The sequence below is a fragment of the Poecilia mexicana genome, unplaced genomic scaffold (assembly GCF_051168715.1).
Source record: "Poecilia mexicana isolate PSO_F unplaced genomic scaffold, ASM5116871v1 scaffold_4, whole genome shotgun sequence".
In the NCBI taxonomy this organism is placed as follows: domain Eukaryota; kingdom Metazoa; phylum Chordata; class Actinopteri; order Cyprinodontiformes; family Poeciliidae; genus Poecilia; species Poecilia mexicana.
Genome location: NW_028263373.1, coordinates 2,168,721 through 2,189,961, shown reverse-complemented (window position 1 = coordinate 2,189,961; position 21,241 = coordinate 2,168,721). Strand labels below are relative to the sequence as shown.

The 21,241-nt window shown below is 41.4% G+C and overlaps 1 protein-coding gene and 1 long non-coding RNA gene across 3 annotated transcripts; one reads left to right on the top strand and one right to left on the bottom strand.

The window, feature by feature from the left end:
• Positions 1 to 3,955: 3,955 nt before the first annotated feature.
• Positions 3,956 to 9,682, bottom strand: LOC148159871 (uncharacterized). Its single transcript, XR_015762628.1, has 5 exons — positions 9,368 to 9,682; positions 8,008 to 8,090; positions 6,635 to 6,905; positions 6,431 to 6,454; positions 3,956 to 5,949 (listed from the first exon to the last, which is right to left on the bottom strand). It is a non-coding gene; the product is annotated as an uncharacterized LOC148159871 (long non-coding RNA).
• A 1,317-nt stretch (positions 9,683 to 10,999) lies between these two features.
• orc1 (origin recognition complex, subunit 1) lies at positions 11,000 to 21,106 on the top strand. 2 transcript variants are annotated; one of them, XM_014970426.2, is made up of 17 exons: positions 11,000 to 11,276; positions 11,985 to 12,112; positions 12,195 to 12,367; positions 13,717 to 14,113; positions 14,185 to 14,440; positions 15,468 to 15,524; positions 15,869 to 15,955; positions 16,038 to 16,251; positions 16,325 to 16,431; positions 16,682 to 16,783; positions 17,309 to 17,480; positions 18,221 to 18,328; positions 19,116 to 19,265; positions 19,703 to 19,822; positions 19,899 to 20,053; positions 20,131 to 20,218; positions 20,772 to 21,106. In XM_014970426.2, exons 1-17 carry the CDS (start codon positions 11,182 to 11,184, stop codon positions 20,964 to 20,966), a joined length of 2,604 nt encoding a protein of 867 aa, XP_014825912.2. In that variant the 5' UTR covers positions 11,000 to 11,181; the 3' UTR covers positions 20,967 to 21,106. The 2 variants fall into 2 exon arrangements, with proteins under 2 accessions (XP_014825912.2, XP_014825911.2); XM_014970425.2 differs by having other exon boundaries at positions 15,465 to 15,524.
• The last annotated feature ends 135 nt before the right edge of the window (positions 21,107 to 21,241 follow it).

Genomic DNA, 21,241 nt, shown 5'->3' with positions numbered 1-21,241 from the left:
AAACCTAAAGCTGGAGACATTTTTAAGTTTAGGAATATTGGCTAAGTTTGGTGTTAAGTTAAAATTGCCCTTAGATAAAAAGTAATTTCATTTAGAAGAATGAAACCTGACAAAAATGGTTATAGACAAACATGTAGACTGCACAACATATTGTAAAAGTCTGTAATTATGTTTCAGTGTTTTGATCATTTTAGTTTTTAATCATATGTGTGTCATCACAGGTGAAGAATACTAAAACAGAAGTGGTGGTGAACTGATCTTACTAATTTTTCAACTGAAGTGAGCAAGAGAGCAAAGAGCAGAGGCCATGTGGGAGGGCAGAGAGAAAATGACATTTGTCAGACAGAAAACTCATCTATAAATAAACATGGCAAATGCTTTATCTCAGGACTTTACGTTTCTAAACTTGGAAATGTAAATGTAAAGAATAACTTGAGAATTGGCTCAGCTGATGACAGCACAAAACAGAAAACGACTCAAAGGTTGAGAAAATGTTTGGCTCCTCTCCAGGACTCTGCAGGCAGCGATAAGGCTGAGTTAGATAAGGCTGAGTTAGACATGTTTCAGGAAGGAGGCGCCTGATGGCTTCCTCTTGTTTGCTCAACTGCCATGTGGGGGAAGGGAAACTTGATCTGTGTAACATTAACCCTGTGTAAGCACAGCTGCACAGACCAGCTAACATTAGTGACTCTGGTTTTATTCAGCTGAACTGAGGATAAAACTGCCTTCAGGGCTGTGAGGTTGTAGCTGGTTCAGACTGAGGAACATGGTAATAAATGTGTTAAGTTCCACATGTTAGTCTCCCACTCTGCTCTGCTTTAAGCTGTTACTGTCTTTGTCATTTTGTTCTCAGTGTTTCAGTTGAGTGTTTTTCACCCTGGTAGAGAAAAACCCCGGAGGACCAGAGTTTCCAGAACATTTCCAGAACTGAACAGACTTCAGTTCGCTGGCTGTGTGTCATCAGATCACTGTGAAGCTTTTGTGAGAGAAAGAGGAATCCAGAACAGATCAGATGACCCGTTTCATTTTCAGACCGAAACGACTCCAGTTCTGACTTGTTCTGGTCCAAAATCTGTTCTGAAAGAAATAAGTGAAAAGAATGTGAAACATGAGACATGCAATATACTTAAGATAAAAACAATTATAACTTTAAATCTTTCAATTTAACTTTGAGACATTTATGATTACTATCAGGGTTTTTTGTTTATGAGTTTCAGAGCAATTTGATATTATTTTACTTTGGTAAAATAATATTTTATTCAGGGAAAATAACAACTATAACTACTTTTAGCACTTCAAAAACGATAAATAACCAGGAAAATTAGCAAGAAAAGAAACTAGGCTGCAACTTAGGGTTTGATGTTTAGATTCCTGTATAAGGGTGAATGTTTCATCATCCAGACGAAGCAAAGAATCAAACTGAGAGGCTGAGCTGAGAAAACAAGCTGTGTGGGGAGGACAGAGAGAAACATGCATTAGTCAGACAAATAGCTGCTCTGTAACCGCGGGCGGGTAAATGAGTCAGAGTTGGAAATGTTTCATGAAGGTGGAGTCAGATCTCTTCCTGCCTGCAGAACTGCTGTGTGGGGGAAGGGAGACTTTCAGCTCTGCACTGTAAAAACCCTGTGAAACTACAACTGCTGTTCACCCTGCTTGTTTCACTTCCTGAGACAGACAGAAATACAAATATGCAAACACAGGTTTTAAAACATCGTGGTTCAGAGAGCTATAAACAGGTTTGGGTTTTTAAGACTTCTGAAATGTAGTTCAAGTTCATGTTTATCTGTGCAGCACATTTCAGCAGCAAGGCAGTTCAAAGCACTTTACATCATAAAAACACAAAAATATAAAGTTGTAAAGAAAACACAATGCAGTCAAAAATTTAACAAACATTATATTTTGATAAGTGCCTTCACCAAAATCATACACATGAAATATGTTGGTCAATGTTTCATTTATTATGTTTCAAAAGCAGCTCTGCAATTTTAATCTGAATTTAAAGGAACTCAGTGTTTCGGCTGTTTTTCACTTTTCTGGAAGTTTGTTCCAGATTTGTGGTGCATAGAAGCTGAATGCTGCTTCTCCATGTTTGGTTCTGGTTCTGGATGCAAAGGACTTGAGAGGTCTGGAAGGTTGATAGAACAGCAGCAGATTTTAATCTGTTCAGTGATTTATGCAACCAGCAGGATATAAAGCCTCTTCTCTCAGTGAAGGAATGTAGAACTGGGTGATCTGTAGTTTCCAGCTAGAAGAACTGAAGCTGTGTGTTGACTCTAGATCTGTAGCTCTAGAACATTCCTATTTAGGTTCAAAGATAATAACTTCAGTTTTGACACATCAACACATTTTCCTGCTTAGTGCATGGATGGGTTCAAAGGTCACCTGGTGACATCGTAATGTAGAGCTGTGTATCATCTGTGTAGTTATGGTATTTAATAATAAAAAATAAAATAATAAAATTGATTGATTAATTAATCTTATTTTCTGTTTTAACCTGAACCAGTGGAAACATATAGGTATTAAATAAAAAAAAGTCCTAGGGTTGAACCTTGGGATACAAACACTTCATCTAAATGACATAATTACTGCCAGTTTTCTTCTGATTAAATTTTTATGCTTTAATCAAAACTACTTGCTTCATGTCCAAGAATAAACCTGAAGAGCTTTTTGTGTTCAGGATCTTCAGAGAAAATTTATAGTAATTTAAAAATTACTTTTAGTTAAAATATTTTATTTTTACTGTTCAGCTCATCAAAAGCATATAAACTGTACAAACAATTGCGACAGGCAATGATTTAGGTTTTCTTGCCTAAATGTCTAGAGGACATTTCATCTGGCAGAGTGAGCGGTGAGCTGAGAGGTGAGCTGAGCGGTGAGCTGAGAGGTGATGATGAGTCAGGTGAGCATCATCAGATCGTTTCCCCTCTGTCTGCGCTGTGGTGCAAACCCCACGTCACCACGGCCATGTTGTACTTCCTGAAGCCGACAGAAACGGATGCATGCACAAATTTTAAAAATCTGGTGTAAACAGTAAGTTCACAGAGGTAAAAACAGATGTTAGTTATTTTAAATTTACTTCAGTAACTTCATGGGAAAAAATACTTTGAGTATTTTTATTAGGCTGCACTTTTTACTTTTACTTGAGTAATTTATTATGAAGTATTATTACTCTTACTTGAGTATCATTTCTGGTTAGTCAAACCCAAGGTTGTTCAAAGTGTGGCCTAGGGGCCACATGTGGTCCTAGAAATGATTTTGATTGGCCCATTAGCCAAAAACTGAAAATATTTCAGTTCAATTCAGATTTATTCAAGTCCATGTTACTTTATGCTGTAATAATGTAATATTGTTGACAATGTTACAGCAAAGACATATTTTCTATATTTTACATATACATACATTTACATATAGGTATATATACATATATATATATATATATATATATATATATATATATATATATATATATATATATATATATGTGTGTGTGTGTACATACAATACATAAAAACTGAGACGTTTTTATGCATCTGTATTACTCTGCTGAGCTACAGAGACCCAATAACTAGGCCTCCCCGGAGCTTAGATTTGGTTTAAGAGGAGAAAAATCACCAGGTTCAGCGAAGTTCAGGTGTCTGTAAAGTGATTCCTGTGTGTGAATATTGTGACGGCAGCTTAGAGACAAAATAAAGACTCCCTCTGCTGGATGATCTTAGAAACTACATCTGAAGTGATACCAGATAATTTTGGCTAAAAAAATCTGCTTAGATTATAACATTTGTGAATTTAGAAACCAAAGATATAAAAACATATTCATGTTTATTCATTCCTTATTCCATGTCCAGCCTGCAGGGGTCTCTGCTTTACTTCGTCTGGAGATTCATCTCTGATGATATTCTTGAAAAGTTCAGGATTGAGATAACAAATGAACACATAAAATCATTAGAGAGCAATGTTTATGATAGCAAATTGTGCTTTATTAATTCATGTTGATGTCTCTGGGTTACAGTACATGAAAACTCAAGTATCAGAAACTCTGATTATTCCATCGGAACAATGAAAAATTATTTCTTCATACAGAAAAATGGGAATGTTGAAGATCATGTTCATGTACCAAACAGAATCTGCAGTCAGACGTTGATCTGAGCTGCTGCTGCAGGCAGAGATCTGCTCCGACTCTGGACATGATAAACCCTAATAGCACCTAAATCATCTCACAGTGGTGACCTAAAAAAAGCATTATATATTAACTCTACATCAAAATATATATTTGCATGCAGTTAAATCTGATCATAAACATGATAATAGAAAAGCTCAGTGAATATTGAAATCAAGTCGAACTGTGACCACAGAAACTGTAAAAACAAAATATTACAAAGTATTTTAATATAATTTTATGGTGCAAATATTGTGTTACACTTGAAATTAGACAAAATTCACTCAGAATTAAATTTTCATCAAGACAAAGGCGCTAAAAAAAGCTCTAATTCCACTGGCAAATTATTTCACTTATAGCAAAACATTTTCCCCATTTTATAAGTAAATAATCTGCCAGGGGAACAAGAACATTTGATCAATGTTAAGGAATCATTGATCTTAAACAAGCTCATATTTCTTGCTGAAAAGCTATTTATGAGTTAGTTGAATCATATTTTAAGTGAAGTGATTTGCAGTAGAAACTAGACCAAAGGTAAGTGACCTCAGAAACCTGGCAGAGAAACTCAGCTGGTACGAGGTGCAGTGAGTCCATTAAGAGCTTTAAAAGCAAATAACAGAAGTTCAAAATCTATTGTAAACCTGACAGGAAGCCACTGTAGTGAGGATCAAACGAGTGAAATGCTACAAGGGAACTACGATTATTGATAAGCACTCATGAACGTTTTAACACAGGCGTGGCTGGTTAAGAAGCCATGAATAATACATCTCACAGGTAACAGGACTGACAATAAATCAATAACAATATATATCACTCTTAGAGGTGAGGAATCAATTCAAAGTGCACAAACATAGATTTTTAAATGCGTTTAAGTTTTACGTCTGTGCTGCTCCTGTTTGTGAGCATACGGCACATCTTATAGAACTGTTTTAAATAATCCTCCATTTGTTTACAATATTAGTAACACATAATATGAACAGAATCTATAAACCGTTTGAATAGAAAAATTAGTTTCTGAATTAAATCATGAAAGATTCACATCTCTAATCATGAGACACATGATCAATATCAATTGATGATACAGCTGGTGGAATATTACTTAAAAAACAGCATGGAGGGAAAACCGTGGACAAAAGAGGTCACATCACCTTGGCAGGATTCCAGATATTTAAAATAAAAATTTATCAATAATTACCTATCAAAAGATATTAAACATTTAGCTTAACTGTTAAATAATTTGAGGATCGTTTTAAATCCATACATGTTGCTAATAAAGATCAGCATAAAGTGAATTAGTAAGCAGCTATGCATATAGTGTTCCACTAAAGCTCTAAATACAGCCGGTGTTTCAGCACCATAGAATTATAAATTAAAGATTTAACCTCAGCTCTTCATAATGAGAAGAGCTGAGATTAATCTATGACCTTGTTTTAAATAAATAAAGGTCATTATGGCTCTATTATTTCATATATTTTTGTAAAAGAAATGTAAAGACCCCTTTGCTTCAGTCTGAACAGTTTCTGAAAAATCTCTACAGTATTGAAACTACTTCTGGCAGCTTATTTATGGTTCCTATTGGAGTTGAAAGGTCAAACTTTTGTAAGTTTCTGCCAGCATTCAAGCATGTCTGTCAAACTCGTCTGAATAGTTAAGTTGCTCTGCCTGCATCAGGGTTCAGAGGAATAAATAGATCCACACTGAAGCATGAACAAAGAAGAAAAGCATCAAGCAGAACTGAGATGAACTCTTCTGTCCAGATGAAGAACTGCAGTTCCTCTGAGGTGGTTTTAAATCTGTCAACACAGAAAAAATCATTTCAGGTCATTAATGACAAGAAAAACAAATTTACAATCACAAGCATGGAGAAAAAACTCACAAGTGCAAAGATGAAAACTCATTCATTTAGAAACGGACTTTGAGGTTAAATAATAACTTTAATCTGTTTCAATAGTTAAACTCACCTATGATGAACACCGATTATATAAAACCATCCCAATGGTGTAGATGTTGGACCAGAAACTGTAACTAATTGGTACCATGAACTAGTTTCATTTCTTACCTTCACAATTAATTAAACCAAAGGTTTTGTACTTTTAGTTTCAGCCGTATCGACACAGATCACAGTTTTATCAGCTCATCAGTTGAAAGAGACCCATCAGCAGAATTTCCCCAGGAGCAACAAGCTCATCTGAAGAAAACTTTCTGCTGCCACCAAACATCCGTATCTGAAGAAACCCTCAACCTGACTGTTAGCGTAATGAAACTAAAACTCACCAGCAGGGGGCAGTGTGGGACAAGCTGGAATAGAAGAGAACAGAGTTAGTGAGAGCTGAACAAAAACAGATCCTCATCTAACTGCAGTCAGGATTATTAAAAAACTAAAAGCTCTTTTCTATGAACTGGACCAGAATAAAAGATCCAAACAGTGAAAACAACTAACAGAAAGCCTGAAGTCAGAGTTCTGGTGGATCTCCTCACCACTCCTGTTGGTTCTGTAGGAACTTGGAGGATCCTCCAGGTACAACATGGCGTTAGCCGGCAGGTCATGGCAGATTATGTAGACGATCCCGAGAATGCAGACCTCACAGTGGGAGGGCGGGGGACAGAGGGACGAAGAGGAGCAGCGAGGAAGAGTAGCAGAGGGGTCTGGATCTCTGCTCCACAGTAATCCTGTTTCTTTGTGGCTCCCATGGAGCTGCGTGGCTCTCACTGCTTCTGGGTCAGAGGAGTTAAAGCAGCTCAGCAGTTTCTGCAAATACAGAAGAAAGAAGTTAAAATGTGCGATATTAAAAGCTGCAGGTTGGAAAATCTTCATTAGTTCTGCAGTCTTGAGTTAAAATCTGGAGCTAACTGTCCCAATGTCTGAAGAAATGGGCCCATTTAGAGACAAATTAGTGTTTTACTCTATGTACAGTCTGTTGGGGTCGCACTGACCCCATGTGCACTTTTTTTTTTTTAGGGTTTTTTGTGTGGTTTCATAAACTGACGGTCTGACACACCTGCTTCCCTGCTGTCTGACCGTGACATCTGCTGCATTCCTCCTGAGCTTCGCCATAAGACTGCTGGAGGGTTAAACTATTTACTATTAATAATTAAACTCTCCAGGTTCTGGGTGCAATGATTCACCATCAGCGCACATCACCTCTCTTCACCCACAGCAGCTTCCGCTGTGGGTGAAGAGAACTTGAAAACTGCTGTGTCTGCAGTTTTCAAGTTTTATTTTTAGCAGAGTGTCTCTGTGCCTCAGACTGCCTGTGGTTCAGCTGCACTGTTGATTTCAGGTGCAAGATGCAGCTACATCTTTGTTTTCTTGCTAATTATGACCAAACTAGGAGGAAGTGATTGAATTTCATTTGTCCATTGCTAAATATGAATTCTGCTCTTTTCTTTTTTCCTTCTTTTAAAGAAATTTTATTTTTTACAAAAGTTCTTGCTCACCATGGATATGTTTGTCTTATTTAAAGGGACTTCACCCATCTCATTAAGAGCTGATGACCTTATAGTGAAAAAAAATAGCTTTAATATTGCTGAAAATGATGTTCAGCCACTGAACTTTGGCCATTTTCTCTTGTCATTTATCCACTCACCTGCATGTAAAGCATTTGGGTTATTCATCGATCTCTAATGTTAATTTAGTAGCATAATTTATTTAATCACACTGATTACAATGGGATTACATTGTAGTTATAGTACCCTGACAACACGTTAGCTAATGTTTAAACAGCAAGATAAATGGAGGTAACCATGGCAACCAGTGATAACTTAAAAACCGGTTGCCTCTTTCTGCAGTCAAGTTGCATCCGCTGTGTTTACAAACAAATAATCCCTCTGTACTGAAGGTGTGCGCTCACCTTGCTCTCCAGGTTCTGGGTGCAGCTGGTGACCAAGCTGGGAGCAGATGGGAAAACTTTCTTTTGGCCATCATGTCTGATCTCTGCAAAAGAAATAAAAACACTAAGTTAGTCATGTCATGAACCCTTCTGCTTTTAAACAAGGACAGAAACATCTAAATCTGATTTAGATCTCAAATATAATGTGACATTATAAACTGACAACACACCAGCTGCAACAGGAAACTCTAACTTTAGTTTCAAACTTCCTGATACAAACAATGCTGTTTATTAACTGGTTATTTTACAGAACTTTGACGAGAATCACGTCAAACATCATCTTATTCGATCTTGACTGCTGGTCTTTAAATCCAATCAAATAACTTTAGCAGCGATGATCTGTTAAAAAATGTAGCAATCTGACGAGGCAGACATTACAATACCAGCATACTGCATCTCTACCATATTGTTATAATACATAATAACACGACTGTGTAATACTTAAATATACTCCAAGCTTCGGACCAAGAAATTAACCGGTCGGTATATTGAGATTAAAATGGTCTGATAGCAAAATACTTCACAGAGTAACGTTTACTGTGATATGATAAAAAAAAACGCAAATCAAGAACTCCACGCAGAAAACCATCCTACCATTTAAAACGGGATCACAATAAATATGCTAACTTAGCTGCAGCAAGTTAGCTGCCTTCCAACAAACTTCCGCACAATAACTTCCGGAAGGTTGTCCGGCGAACAATGAGCCCGTGCTCTACCGCCGCCAACTGGCAAGAACGAGATATTTATTTTATTCTTTATTTATTGAAAATGATCAACTGAAAAGTTTAACAACTAGTTAAGAACAAGTACCAGCCATCAACAGCAATAATACAAAGAAAATGCCAGGGGGACTTGAAACAGTCATAGAGTTTGTCGTGTAGAGGTTTTTCCTGCCCACAGCCATCAACTAATAACTCTTTGAAGAATCATGAATGATTGAGAAACAGTAAGATTTAATTTCCATTTGCGATCAATACAGTATTTTTGAATTGGACCCAAATGCAATGGATTTATTTCTAACATGCAAAATAAAAGAAGAGTGTTACATTTTATAAGAGATTGAGTTTTTAATGCGGTTTTATTCCTGCTTTCTATTGCTGATAAAATTTACTTGATGTGACTAAGTTCCGTTGTAAACATGCTTCCAATAAAATAACATTGTTTTATTTTAATTAATAAGAGTCGATTTGCATTTAAACCCATAACAATAAGTATAAACCACCTTAAAAACTACTGCATCTTTCTGAGTTTAAGTTGAACAGAGCAATAACATGTTTTAAAATTATTATTAATTCAACAAGAAAAACATTGAGTAACTCACCGTGATAATCTGGGGAGCAACATACGGGTTCGTGGCTCCAGTGTGTTCAGAGGAAAGGAAAGCAGACAACTATGGTCGGACTACGTGATGAAGCCTGACCTCCCTTCACCTCCACTCTGAGTGGAAACGGCCTTCTTCTGGTCGAAAACACGCAAAACGAGGCGCAAAATGCCATCCATTATCTCCAGAGAAAAATACATCGTCGGTGGTGCCAACATTTAAAGCGCTAAAGTTGAAACAACAAAAATACAGACGCCAGACGAAGACATGGTAAAAATGGCGGAACAACTACATGACTCAGAAGGAAAAGGCTCCCTGGGTATGGCAGGCCGTTTTAACATAAATTCGGTTTAGTCTGACTACCCGTAATTATATTCTGGATAGATATCTAAAAATACATTTTGATTAGACAAAAACTACATTTCGGATATGCGGAGAACGCAAAATTTCATGTACTTTATGACTGCTTCAGAGATCTATATAGAATTTAATTTCCGACCAACCGAATGCACTTAAAACAGCTTTGAAAAGCTAAAATTTATATTGTCAAACCATTTTCAAAATGAAAGTGGTGTATTATCAAACATCAACATAATACATATTCAAGATATCAGTAATTCTGATATCTGACTGTCATTCTAATAGTCAGAATGTTAATTTAAGATTAAATAGAAAAGCTGTGTAATTCAAGTTATCTGTAATTCATTTGGAGATATCTGAAATGTGTAAGGCTGCACAGTGGCGCAGTTGGTAGCACTGGTTCTCTCCGGGTACTCCGGCTTCCTCCTACTGTCCAGGGTGGCAGCGCTTCTCGCCTGAAACGTTAGCTGGAGATCGGCACCAGCACCTCCTGACCCCCTAATGGGACAAGGGTGTTAGAAAATGGATGGATGGATGGATAAAATAACATTCTTATTAGTCCGAATGTAAATCCAGATATCCTAAATTACCATTCCGGATAGTCAAAATGTAGATTTTTCCAGTCACAATCCATTTTTAGATCTCCGGATTGTAATTACGGATCGTCAGACGAAACCGAATTTATGTTAAATCGGCCTGCCATAAGCACGGTACCTCTTTCCCTCACTCTTCACATCTATGTTTAAACCAAAACCTCTGTAAAGGTTCATACATTGTCCACATATCTCATGCAGAGCTTCCAGAATAATATATTATTTTTTCCCTACATCTCTGATTTGTGAGTTTTAGCAACAACAGTTTTAACTTGTTCTTGACATTACCTTTGGAGGACAATTTCTTCATATGGTGTGCAATTAATATATAAACGCTACATACTGAAGGATCTCCTGTGAAGTATGAAATATCTATCAGCATAAATAACTTTGTCTTTTCACTTGAATAGTGTATAAACGTGTTTGCACCTTTCCTTATTTCCTGTTTTTTGCATTAACATCAAACCAATTTAAATAGTCAAAAGCAAATAAACACAAAATGCAATTAGTAAATGAAGGTGTACTATTAGAGAGAACAAATAGAAACCTATCAGTAGCGGAGGGATTCCCTTGAACATTTAGGTGTTCGGAACACAGAATGATCACGTGACTCCTCCGCCAAAGCCGCTGCACTATGGGAGTAGATGCATGCGTTCTCCGGTAGGGGCGCTGTTTAAAACTGAGTGGCTGGAATATTTTCCCGCGAACTTCTGTTACGTTTCACCTCACTTCCCCCGAGCCTCTAACTGAAGCTGGTTTTTAATAAAAGTACAGGGAGAGTCCAGGTTTCCTCCCGGACCGAGCAGAAGGACGGTTTTAATCTTCCCGCTCCGGTTCCGAGCCGCCAGCAGGACCGACAGGATGAAGTACTTCACCAGGCTGAGAGTCAAACGGATCTATGAATGGCGTGGAGCTCCAATCGGCTTCAACAGAAAGCTAAAAACTTCTGAATATGGGTGAGAAGAACCGAGCAGCGCGTTTAATAACCGCTTTTATCTGACTTCTGGGCGATTTTATCACCTGGTAGCAACAAAATACATCTTTGCATCTTTTTAGGAGATTTAAATGCGATATGAGAAGTTGAAGATTAATTACACATAAATTTAAATAATTCCAGTGGTTATGGCTAAATATTACGAGACCGAAAAATTAAGTTTATTAGACAGTTACTGAGCCTCTTCACAGGGAATGGAGGCCTCCAAAGAAACTCTTCAGGAAGCTGTGTCCAAATATACTGCTGGAAAGTTGTGTGGAAGGATAACTGCTGCCTTGAGTATTATGAAGGCAACGTTTATGAGTCAAGTCCTGATGAAAAATGAAAGCAGATCTCCTTACAGATGGATCCACTGAGTTCAGACTTGATCCAACCTGTTGGACCCAAACAGCAGCCGATGACTCGGTTCTCCTGAAACATCAAACTGGACCTCAGACAGCTTTAGGTTCTCAGCCTCTCCACTATGAGGCCTTGATTTTCTAAATGAAACGCAACATTTATTTTAATTTATTTCCTGTTTTCTTTTTTCCTTCCACTTAATTTTCCTTGAATATATCTGAATGCAGCACTGTGTAAACAGCTAACTTCTTCAGGCCATAATATTGACCAACTATAAATCATTTTTATCAGTGTAACCTTTGTTTTTTTCTGTTTTCCTTTTCGTCTCCAGCTCCCTCTCCATCAGGGTGGAGGGTCTCCCTCAGACCACCGTCATCAGCGCCGGGCAGCACATCCTGATTGAGGGCGATGATGACGACAACCCGTACGTCGCCAGAGTTCTGCGGCTGTTCGCAGACGGTCGGTTCCAGGAACCAGATTTAAACTAAACCAGCTGACTCTGGGTCAGAGCGAGCTGACCTTTGACCTGCTGCCGTTCCAGAGAGCGGCGTGCAGAAGAAGGCCGTGGTCCAGTGGTTCGTCCGGGTGTCCGAAGTGCCGCCGAGCAAACTGCAGCTGCTGGGCAGAGTCCCTCACCCACAGGAAGTCTTCCTCTACGAAGGTCGCAGCTGTGAGGACGAGGTCAACGCCGAGTCCGTCCTCCGACCCGTTCAGGTGACCAACGCTGTTCAGCTACACTCTAAAACACATGTTGGCTTTAACTAAACGTCTGAATGAATCAACTTTTCTCTCAAATGTAAATTTACTTTAACATAATCAACTAAACGTAAAGATACAGTTAAAACACAAAACAGGAAATATGTGCAAACATAAAAATAATTAGAGGAAAAACTACAGAGATCCAATAAATAAATTCTTCAACTTCAAATTAATGACATTTCAATAGTTGGTGGATGATTAAACAAATTTGAGAGCAAATTTTAAAAGTCCAATATTAAACAAATGGATCAAATGTCTGAAGAATCAGATAAATTACTTAAAAAAAGTCAAGTTTTTTGTTTAAAGATGTTTAAATGAATAGTTGGTTATGTTAAAGCAAACCGACTGTAAGATTTATTTTTCTTATTTCTTTTCATTCCAAACTTTTTTCTGATTCTGAAGCTTCACATTTTATTGTTTTTTTATCATTTTCCGTGGCAAATAGAAAAATCTCACCCCTCTTCTGCTTTAGATTGTTTCTGCGTGATCTTATCATGAGATTGGTCGAGCTGCTGTCACACAGACGGGCCGTTCATACGTAGATCTGATCTGAGACCAGCCTCCTGACCTTAACTTTAGTCAGATGCCAGACCGTCAGTGTTGGGCTCCACAGAATCCCTGATACCCAACAATCAGGGATTCACACCTATTGTCCAATCAAGCCTCTCTGACCCTCCGTTAGTCAGAGCAGACCGACAGACGGAGGGTCAGTCTGTGCTTCTGTTCTCGCCTTGCAAGGTTTTAATACATTTCTTATTTCTTCCCATCCAGACTCTTGTTAAAGAAATTTCTTCCATGACAAATATAAAAATAGTTTTCTTAGATAAAAATACGCTCAAAGTTTTATACAAAAACATTTAATGAGAGTTGGTGCATTTTTTATTTCTTTGGTATTTTAAATCTTTTTCATTCTCCTATTTAATTCTTTGTATTTATTATTTGTATTATTTACATAATTCTTATTTTAATTAAATTAATTAAATGTATTTATTCCTATTTTGTTAGTTCTATAATTCTTATCTCCTATTTATATTTGTGTTCCTATTAATAATAATTTAAGTATTAATAATATATATATTTATCTAATAAATAATGTACTTAATAAATATAAATAATACATAATAATAATTTGTATTATTTTGCATAGTTTTAATAATTTTCCATTCTTCTCTCCAGTCTTTGACTCTATCAGGTTATTTTTATTTTCATCATTTTTATATTTTCGGTCGTTTTAAATCCTTTTTCTGCTCCTGTCTGTCATCTGGTTGTTGACCTTTTGACCTCTGAAGCCCCTCCCCCTGCAGGTGAGGCACCTGGATGTCGCCGCTCCGTTCCCCGTCTCTGAGGACGGAGACACTTTCTACGTCAAACTGTCCTGGGATTCCAGAACCTTCCGACCCGTCGACCCGTCTCTGCTGGACGCTCCCCGTCCCTCCCACCCCTCCATCCCTCTCTCCCCGCCCCGCTCGCCCCCCGCGGCGGCCCCGGGCCCCAGGGGCCCTGCCCCCCGCGGCCTCCCCGCCCCGGACCCCGCCGTGATGCGTGGCGCCACGGCAACGCCAGCGAGCAGCAGGAAGCCCGGCGCCGAGGCTGAGTCGCTGCACTCCCTCACCAAACTGTCGGCCTCCAAATGCCTCAGCGCCAAGCGGCGCAGCGCCACCCAGAGGACGCCCGGCGTCCGCAAGAAGCTGCAGCTCAGCAGTGAGTCTTCATTGCTTGTCTTCATCAACCAGGAAGTGAAACCGGCCAATCGCAGCTCTCTGTGTCCTCAGGTCCGGACGAGCCGGCGGCGCTCAGAGACGACGTCCTGCAGCAGCTGCTGGAGGCGGAGCTAGAGGCGGGGGCGCGGTCTGCCACGGCGGCGTCCCCCTCCCTCCCCCCCGGCATCACCCACAGCCTCACCCCCCTCCGCAGGACCAGCAGGAAACCCGGTCGCCGTGACGACGTCCCCCTGACGCCACGCTCCTCCCGCCGCCGGGAGTCCCAGAGCGAGATGGACAGTCCGCCGGCTGGAGACGACCCCAGCAGGTCAGAGGTCAACCTCTAACACAAACCAGACGAGGAAATTCTCATTTTAATGATTTCCAGTGAAATTTGTTAAATTTTGCAACAAAACGCAGAAAAACCTAAAAAAACGCAGAAAAACCTGCAGCGACGTTTCGCCGGGCTCAGCCGTCACCATGGTAACGAAGAAACGGTTTAGATTAGGGTCAGAGCCATGAGGCATAAAAATAAAATATCAGGTTTTTTGTTCCACATCCTGTGATTTTCTCACTTTCTAAAAAACATAAATTACAAACGACAGAAAGTTTCTTTGAGTTTAATGATGTTATTATTAAGGCCTGAATTTTTATTTAACTACAAGAATAAATTCAGAATATTAGCAGAAAAACGTGAGATTTTTCCAGAAATTAACGTTTCACAACTATAAGGAATAAAGTTTGTCAGGATGTGATGTGAAGCTCAGTTTGTTCACTGCTGAGGATAATTTGATGAGGATTTAATAAAAATACGTTTTATTTCTAAAACTTAGAATGAAACTTAAGATGATCAACATTTAGTTTTTATTTTTTGTGTTGAAATACTCATAAAATAAAATCTTAACGTTGAAATGCTTTGACTTCATTCTCATAATTGAAAAAATAAAAACCTGAATTCAAAGTCCAAAAAAATGAAAGTTTTAAAACAAACTTCTCCAACAAAATGGCCGCCCTCAACTTTCTGACATCGCTCTGATTTACGGAAACATGAAAATTAAATCCTCAGAAACCAAACAGTTATTAAATGGACTGGAGATGTTTCCAGTTTGTCAGAACCAGTTCAGAACCAGCTGGTTCCTCTCAGTCCTCAGCTGGGAGAAACCACGCCACCTGCAGGGAGACGTGAGTCACTGAACGCATCGTCGTGTTGCGTTTAGGTCACCTGGTGACGGTGGAAAACTTCAGCTCTGAAGCAGGGGCTGCTGGGAGTTTGAGTCCTGGGTCACTGAGGGGTCGTGGTGATTCTGGACCTCAGAACCAGAGACGACCTTTGACCTTCTCTGTGTTCCCAGCAGAACCAGCAGCAGGAGGAAGGAGGTCCAGACTGGGACAGAACCGGTTCTGGAGGTTCTGTGAGTATTTTTACTTCTCAGTTTCAATCGGTAAAAAACATTTTCCTGGTGAATCAGCCTAAACGGCCTATCCAAAGTAAAATAAATGAACCACCTGGATGACATATTGGCCCATTTGATTAAAATATATTTATATTATATTTTAAAAGTATTCAGTTATGAAAAGGAATAAAAATGAACATTTAATTTAAACCAGTTAAATTTTACCAGTTAAACTCATTTCACAGGGTGAAATGAGTTCTGATATAAGTTTTTGAACCCGGTTTTGTTTGGATCCGGTTCTGTTTGGACCCGGTTCTGTTTGCTGCCTGACCTCTGACCCGTCTGGTTGACGTGTCCCTCAGAGACGAGGAGGAGGAGGAGAACGGCGCCCTCAGGGTGTCCAGGAGGAAGTCGGCTCTGAAGGTTTCGTCTCGGATCAGGAAGCAGCTGTGAGCGCCGACCCGACCAGAACCAGAACCTCCCTCCGACCCGTGGGTCCGATCTCTAGCGGTTCTGATGTTTCTCCTTCAGGAACCTTCTGGACGGCCGGCTGAGCTCTGATGAAGACGAGGAAGAGGAGGAGTTTGTTCCCTCCAGGAAGGAGCTGCAGAGCAGCGACGAAGAGGAGGATGATGATGATGAAGGTGAGGAGGAGGATGAAGAGTTGGCGGCGAAGAAGAGCCGCCGCTCCTCTTCCTCTCATACGAAGCAGAAAACCCGAACGCCGAGGAAGACGCCTAGGAAGGTGAGTGTCGCCATGGCGACGACACCTGACAGCGGTTTCTATGGTTCTGAGCTCCTCGGTTCTGGTTCTGCAGGCCGGTCCAATCACACCGCGGAGGCACCGCCACGCCACGCCCAGCATCCCGAACCGGGCCCAGCCGGCCCGTCGCCCCGGCAACATCCTGGAGGAGGCCAGAGCCAGGTGAGAACCAGAACTGGGTCAGAACCAGAACTGGGTCAGAACCAGAGCCAGGTGAGAACTACTTCCTGTATTTCCATCTGGTTGTCCCGCCCCCAGACTCATCTGACCAATCGACAGACGGAACGGTCTCTCCTGGTTTTTAGAGTCCGGTTCTGGTTCAGTTGGAGCTTAATGTAACAAAGTTCCCGGCTTCGGGCCAGGCGACCCGACCGGATCCGTCCTGCAGCTGTTTCTTCTCTGCTCCCTTCAGGCTCCACGTGTCGGCCGTGCCGGAGTCGCTGCCCTGCCGGGAGCAGGAGTTCCAGGACATCTACAGCTTCGTGGAGAGCAAGGTCCTGGACGGAACCGGAGGGTGAGGACGGTTCTGACCCAAAACATTCAGCCCTTCGGTTCTGAGGTTCCTGGAACTCAGCCTGGAGAAAAGATCTGTTTTAAATTAGGAGAATAAAGTGGCAGTGTTACGAACTCCTCCATGAAAACTGAGGAACGTGGAGCATCTTGTGACGTCATGCTTTGCTTTAACATCAGCATCTAGTTATCAGAACCAGAACTTTTTATTTGTTCAAACAGCTGAATCTACAAATTTAGACTTTTTTATATTTACATGACTTTCTTCTCCTCATAGCTTCGTGCTGCTAATATTGACTTTATTCTTATAATAATATGAAATATTTATGTCTTATGCTGCTCCTAATAGTCAACAACCTGGACGTCTCTTTGTAACTATTCTAATATCTTAATATTTTTAGGTTTTTCTTGTTTTTAATAATTTGTTGTTGGAGCCAAAGCCGAACCAGAAACATCCTGTTTGAGTTGCTGCAGTTCCTCGATCTGTCACCAGGGGGAGCCCTCAGACTGACCCGCTGCTCTTCCTCAGGTGCATGTACGTGTCCGGCGTGCCGGGGACGGGGAAGACGGCCACGGTGCAGGAAGTGATGCGCTGCCTGCAGCACGCCGCTGAGCAGGACGAGATCCCGCCGTTCATCTTCATCCAGATCAACGGGATGAAGATGACCGACCCCCACCAGGCCTACGCCCAGATCCTGCAGGTGATTGGCTGAAAACCGACCAATAGGCTCACTGACCCGCCTAACTACCAGCCTGACCTCTGACTGACCGGGTCATGTTTCCATTTCAGTTTGGGAATTAAAGGACCCACATTTTTATTTTTTCATTGGTTTAGTTCTAAAAATTAGTTCCTTTAAAGAGCCACTTCCTTTTTCTTATTAGTTTTAGTTTCTTAATTTATTGCCAAATCTGATCTGGTGAATATCATCAAATATTTCAAGCCTTTGTCTTGTTATTTTGATGATTCTGAAAATAAAAACCTAAAACTTAACATCTAAGAAAATTAGATTTAAAAAATTTTATTAATTAAAACTAACAGAAATGTATTTTGTTTGTCTTTTTCTACCACAACTTTTCCTTCCACTCAACTTTCTATAAATACAATTTTTAATCTGCATGTTTTCAGGTAGATGAGCTTCAATAATATTCTAGAAAATGTCAGATTGTATATTATCTCTGTTAATGATGCACATTTTCACACTTTTTCCTTCCACTTAACCTTCCATGAATATTTGAGCTGCAGTTTTTAAAGTACATGAAGCCCAACAGTATCCCAGGATATTCTGTGTTAGCACCTTCTATCACACTGATTCCTTCCTCTTTTTTTCTGGTTTTTTTCAAACAAACATCCTGTTACTGATCATTAATCTGATGACTCGGCACATTAAAACCCAATAAATCAGATTTATCGGGTAAACAAAACGTTTCTGTTTCTCTGCAGAAGCTGACGGGTCAGAAAGCCACGGCTGACCACGCCGCCGCGCTGCTGGAGAAAAGGTTCAGCAATCCGGCGCCGAGGAAGGAAACGACCGTGCTGCTGGTGGACGAGGTGGGCAAGCAGCGTCGGCATTTAATCCTCATCAGTTCAGATTTGATTTTAAAAAAGTCGAACTGTCTTGGTTCTGAATAAAATCATCAGCAGATTTAAAAGTTAAAAATAGCAGCCAGAATCTTCTGCTTGTTCTCCGAAGCGTGACCTCATTTCCTGCCCCTCAGATTTGTTGGTTTGTGGTTCCAGAGATGAACTCAGCGAAACGCCGACCTGAATAAAAACCGGGTGGTCTCTGTGGGGGGGGTTCCATAACAAAGTCCAGGTTCAAACCTGTCGGAAACTGGTTTTAGCTGTGCAGCACGGCGGTGGAGGGATGGTGATGTGGGCTCACCACAGAACCAGGAAGCGTTTCTGTTCGTCTGCAGAAATAAAAAACCCTGATGGTTCGCTGTGGTTCATCCAAAAGTATTCATACCCCGGCAGGTTTGGGTTTGACCAGTCAGAGTCCAGACTGAAGATTAAAACAGGTCTTCAACATGGGGGTCGCTTCCCCTGCAGAGGTCACAGCGGTCCTACAAAGCAGTTCTTAGAGTTCTGTTGTTTGTTTATTCAGAATAATGTCTTTAAACTGAGCTTCCTCCTCCTCCTCTTCATCAGTCGGCCTACTCATCATTAAAGCAACAAGTAAAAGGAACAAAAACAAAATTTCAGTCGGAGATGAAAACGTTCTGAATTTTATTCAAACTGACAGTTTGTTCATGGCAGCAGCTTTCCTAAGCCGTCTCTACCATAAAGCGTTGATTGGCCAGCCTGTTGCCACGGCGACCCGTCTGTCTGTGTGCAGCTGGACCTGCTGTGGACCAGGAAGCAGAACGTGATGTACAACCTGTTCGACTGGCCGACGCGGCGCCACGCCCGCCTGGTGGTGCTGGCCATCGCCAACACCATGGACCTGCCGGAGCGGATCCTCATCAACCGCGTGGCCAGCAGGCTGGTGAGCAAACACTGAGGTCAAAGGTCATGATGACACCAGGAGGAACTCTGGTGTCTGGAGAACCAGAACCTTAACATAAAGATTACTTCACCGATTTTATGTTTCCTGAGACTTCCAGCTTAGTTTACTGCAGCGGTGCCCAAAGGGTGGGTCGGGGGCCACTTCTGGCCCTGTAAATGAATTAATGTGGCCCTCAAGCTCAGTGCAAGAATGGAACAAAGACAGTTTATTATTTTTGGATGATATTTTTAGGTCAGTGTAAGTTTCATCAGCTTGACCTTCAAATAAAAATGGTGTCAAATTTTTGTGCAGCAAAAAGTTTCGTCTCATTTGGAAGATTTTAAAAATAGTTTCTTCAAAGCAAAAGCTCCTTAAACAAAATTATTGCTGCGAACAGATGTAGTCGAGTTGGTTGACCTCTGACCTCTGACCTCCAGGGTCTGACCCGGATGTCCTTCCAGCCGTACTCCTTCAAGCAGCTGCAGCAGATCGTCACGTCTCGCCTCAACAAGCTGAAGGCCTTCGAGGACGACGCGCTGCAGCTCGTCTCCAGGAAGGTGAGCCTCCCCCCCCCCCGACCTGTTTCTGGTTTCCATGGGAACCGGCCGGCTCAGCGCTGCTCTCCTCCACCAGGTGGCGGCGCTGTCGGGCGACGCCCGCAGGTGCCTGGACATCTGCCGGCGGGCGACGGAGATCTGCGAGCGCTCGGCGGCGGGGCTGGTGGGGATGAGCCACGTGATGCAGGCGCTGGACGAGATGTTCTCCTCGCCGTACGTCGCCGCCATCAGGTGAGCGTCCCGGCGGAACGGCGGTGGGCGGAGCTTCAAGGAGCGGCCCGCTGACGGACCGCCATGTTTGTTTCCAGGAGCGCGTCGACGCAGGAGCAGCTGTTCCTACGAGCCGTCATCGCAGAGTTCAGGAGGCTGGGGCTGGAGGAGGCCACCTTCCAGCAGGTGAGGTCAGAGGTCACACATTGGTCAGAGCCGGACCAAACAGAACCAGTGAGCAGAGAATTAGAACAAAGAACAGTTCCCACCGAGACTCGAGTCCTAGAACTGTTCAGAAGAATCAAATCGCCTGTAAGCGACTCTGAATCCGTCTGTTCATCCATCCATCCAGACTAAATGTATTAATCGATCAGTTATTAGGTAATAATTGATCATCAGATGAAACATTCTCATGGTATTTTTGGCTCCGTGTTCGGAGTCGTCAGCCTGGAAGTTTTTATTCTTTCTGCTCTGAGCAGAAAGAAGCAACATCAGCAACAAAACCGCAGAAGTTTTGTTGCTCTTCTGTGTCGGCCATCTTTGACCTGAAAGATGGCCGACACAGAAAGCGGCTCTCACACTGAGTGAAACCATGAGAGGAATTTCACTCATTCATCAACCTCATGTAGCGAGTCATGATTAAAATATTTATGATAATAAAACCGTTATGCATTGATGCCGGTTCCAGGCATTGCTAACCTTCAGCTTGTCTGGCTTTTCCCTGCGCGCGGTCTGCCAGGTGCTGGTGCAGCACCAGGCTCTGTGTCGGGTGGAGGGCCTGCAGCCCGTCGGCGTGTCGGAGGGCCTGGCCGTGTGTCGGCGCCTGGGAGCCTGCAGGCTGCTGCTGCTGGAGCCCAGCCGCCTGGGGGTCCTGCAGAGGCTCTGGCTCAACGTGAGCCAGGACGACGTGCTCTTCGCCCTGAAGGCCGACTGACGAAGAGGAGGAGGAGGAAGCTCTGTCTTAAAGCCGTTTCTGTTTTAGCTGTGGTTCTTCCCTGGTTTTAAATGTTTTCTGTTCTCAAAGTACTTTAATGTTTTCTGTCTTAATTATGCAATAAAAACCTTTAAAGAAAACTTTTAGTGTGACTTATTTATTGATCAAACCTGTTATTGTAATTAAACTGAGTCTAATTGTTTTAAGCAGAATATAAAAATATTTTTACCTTCATTTGATTTCCTCTGTTGGATTTATGATTTAGCTGAAAGTCG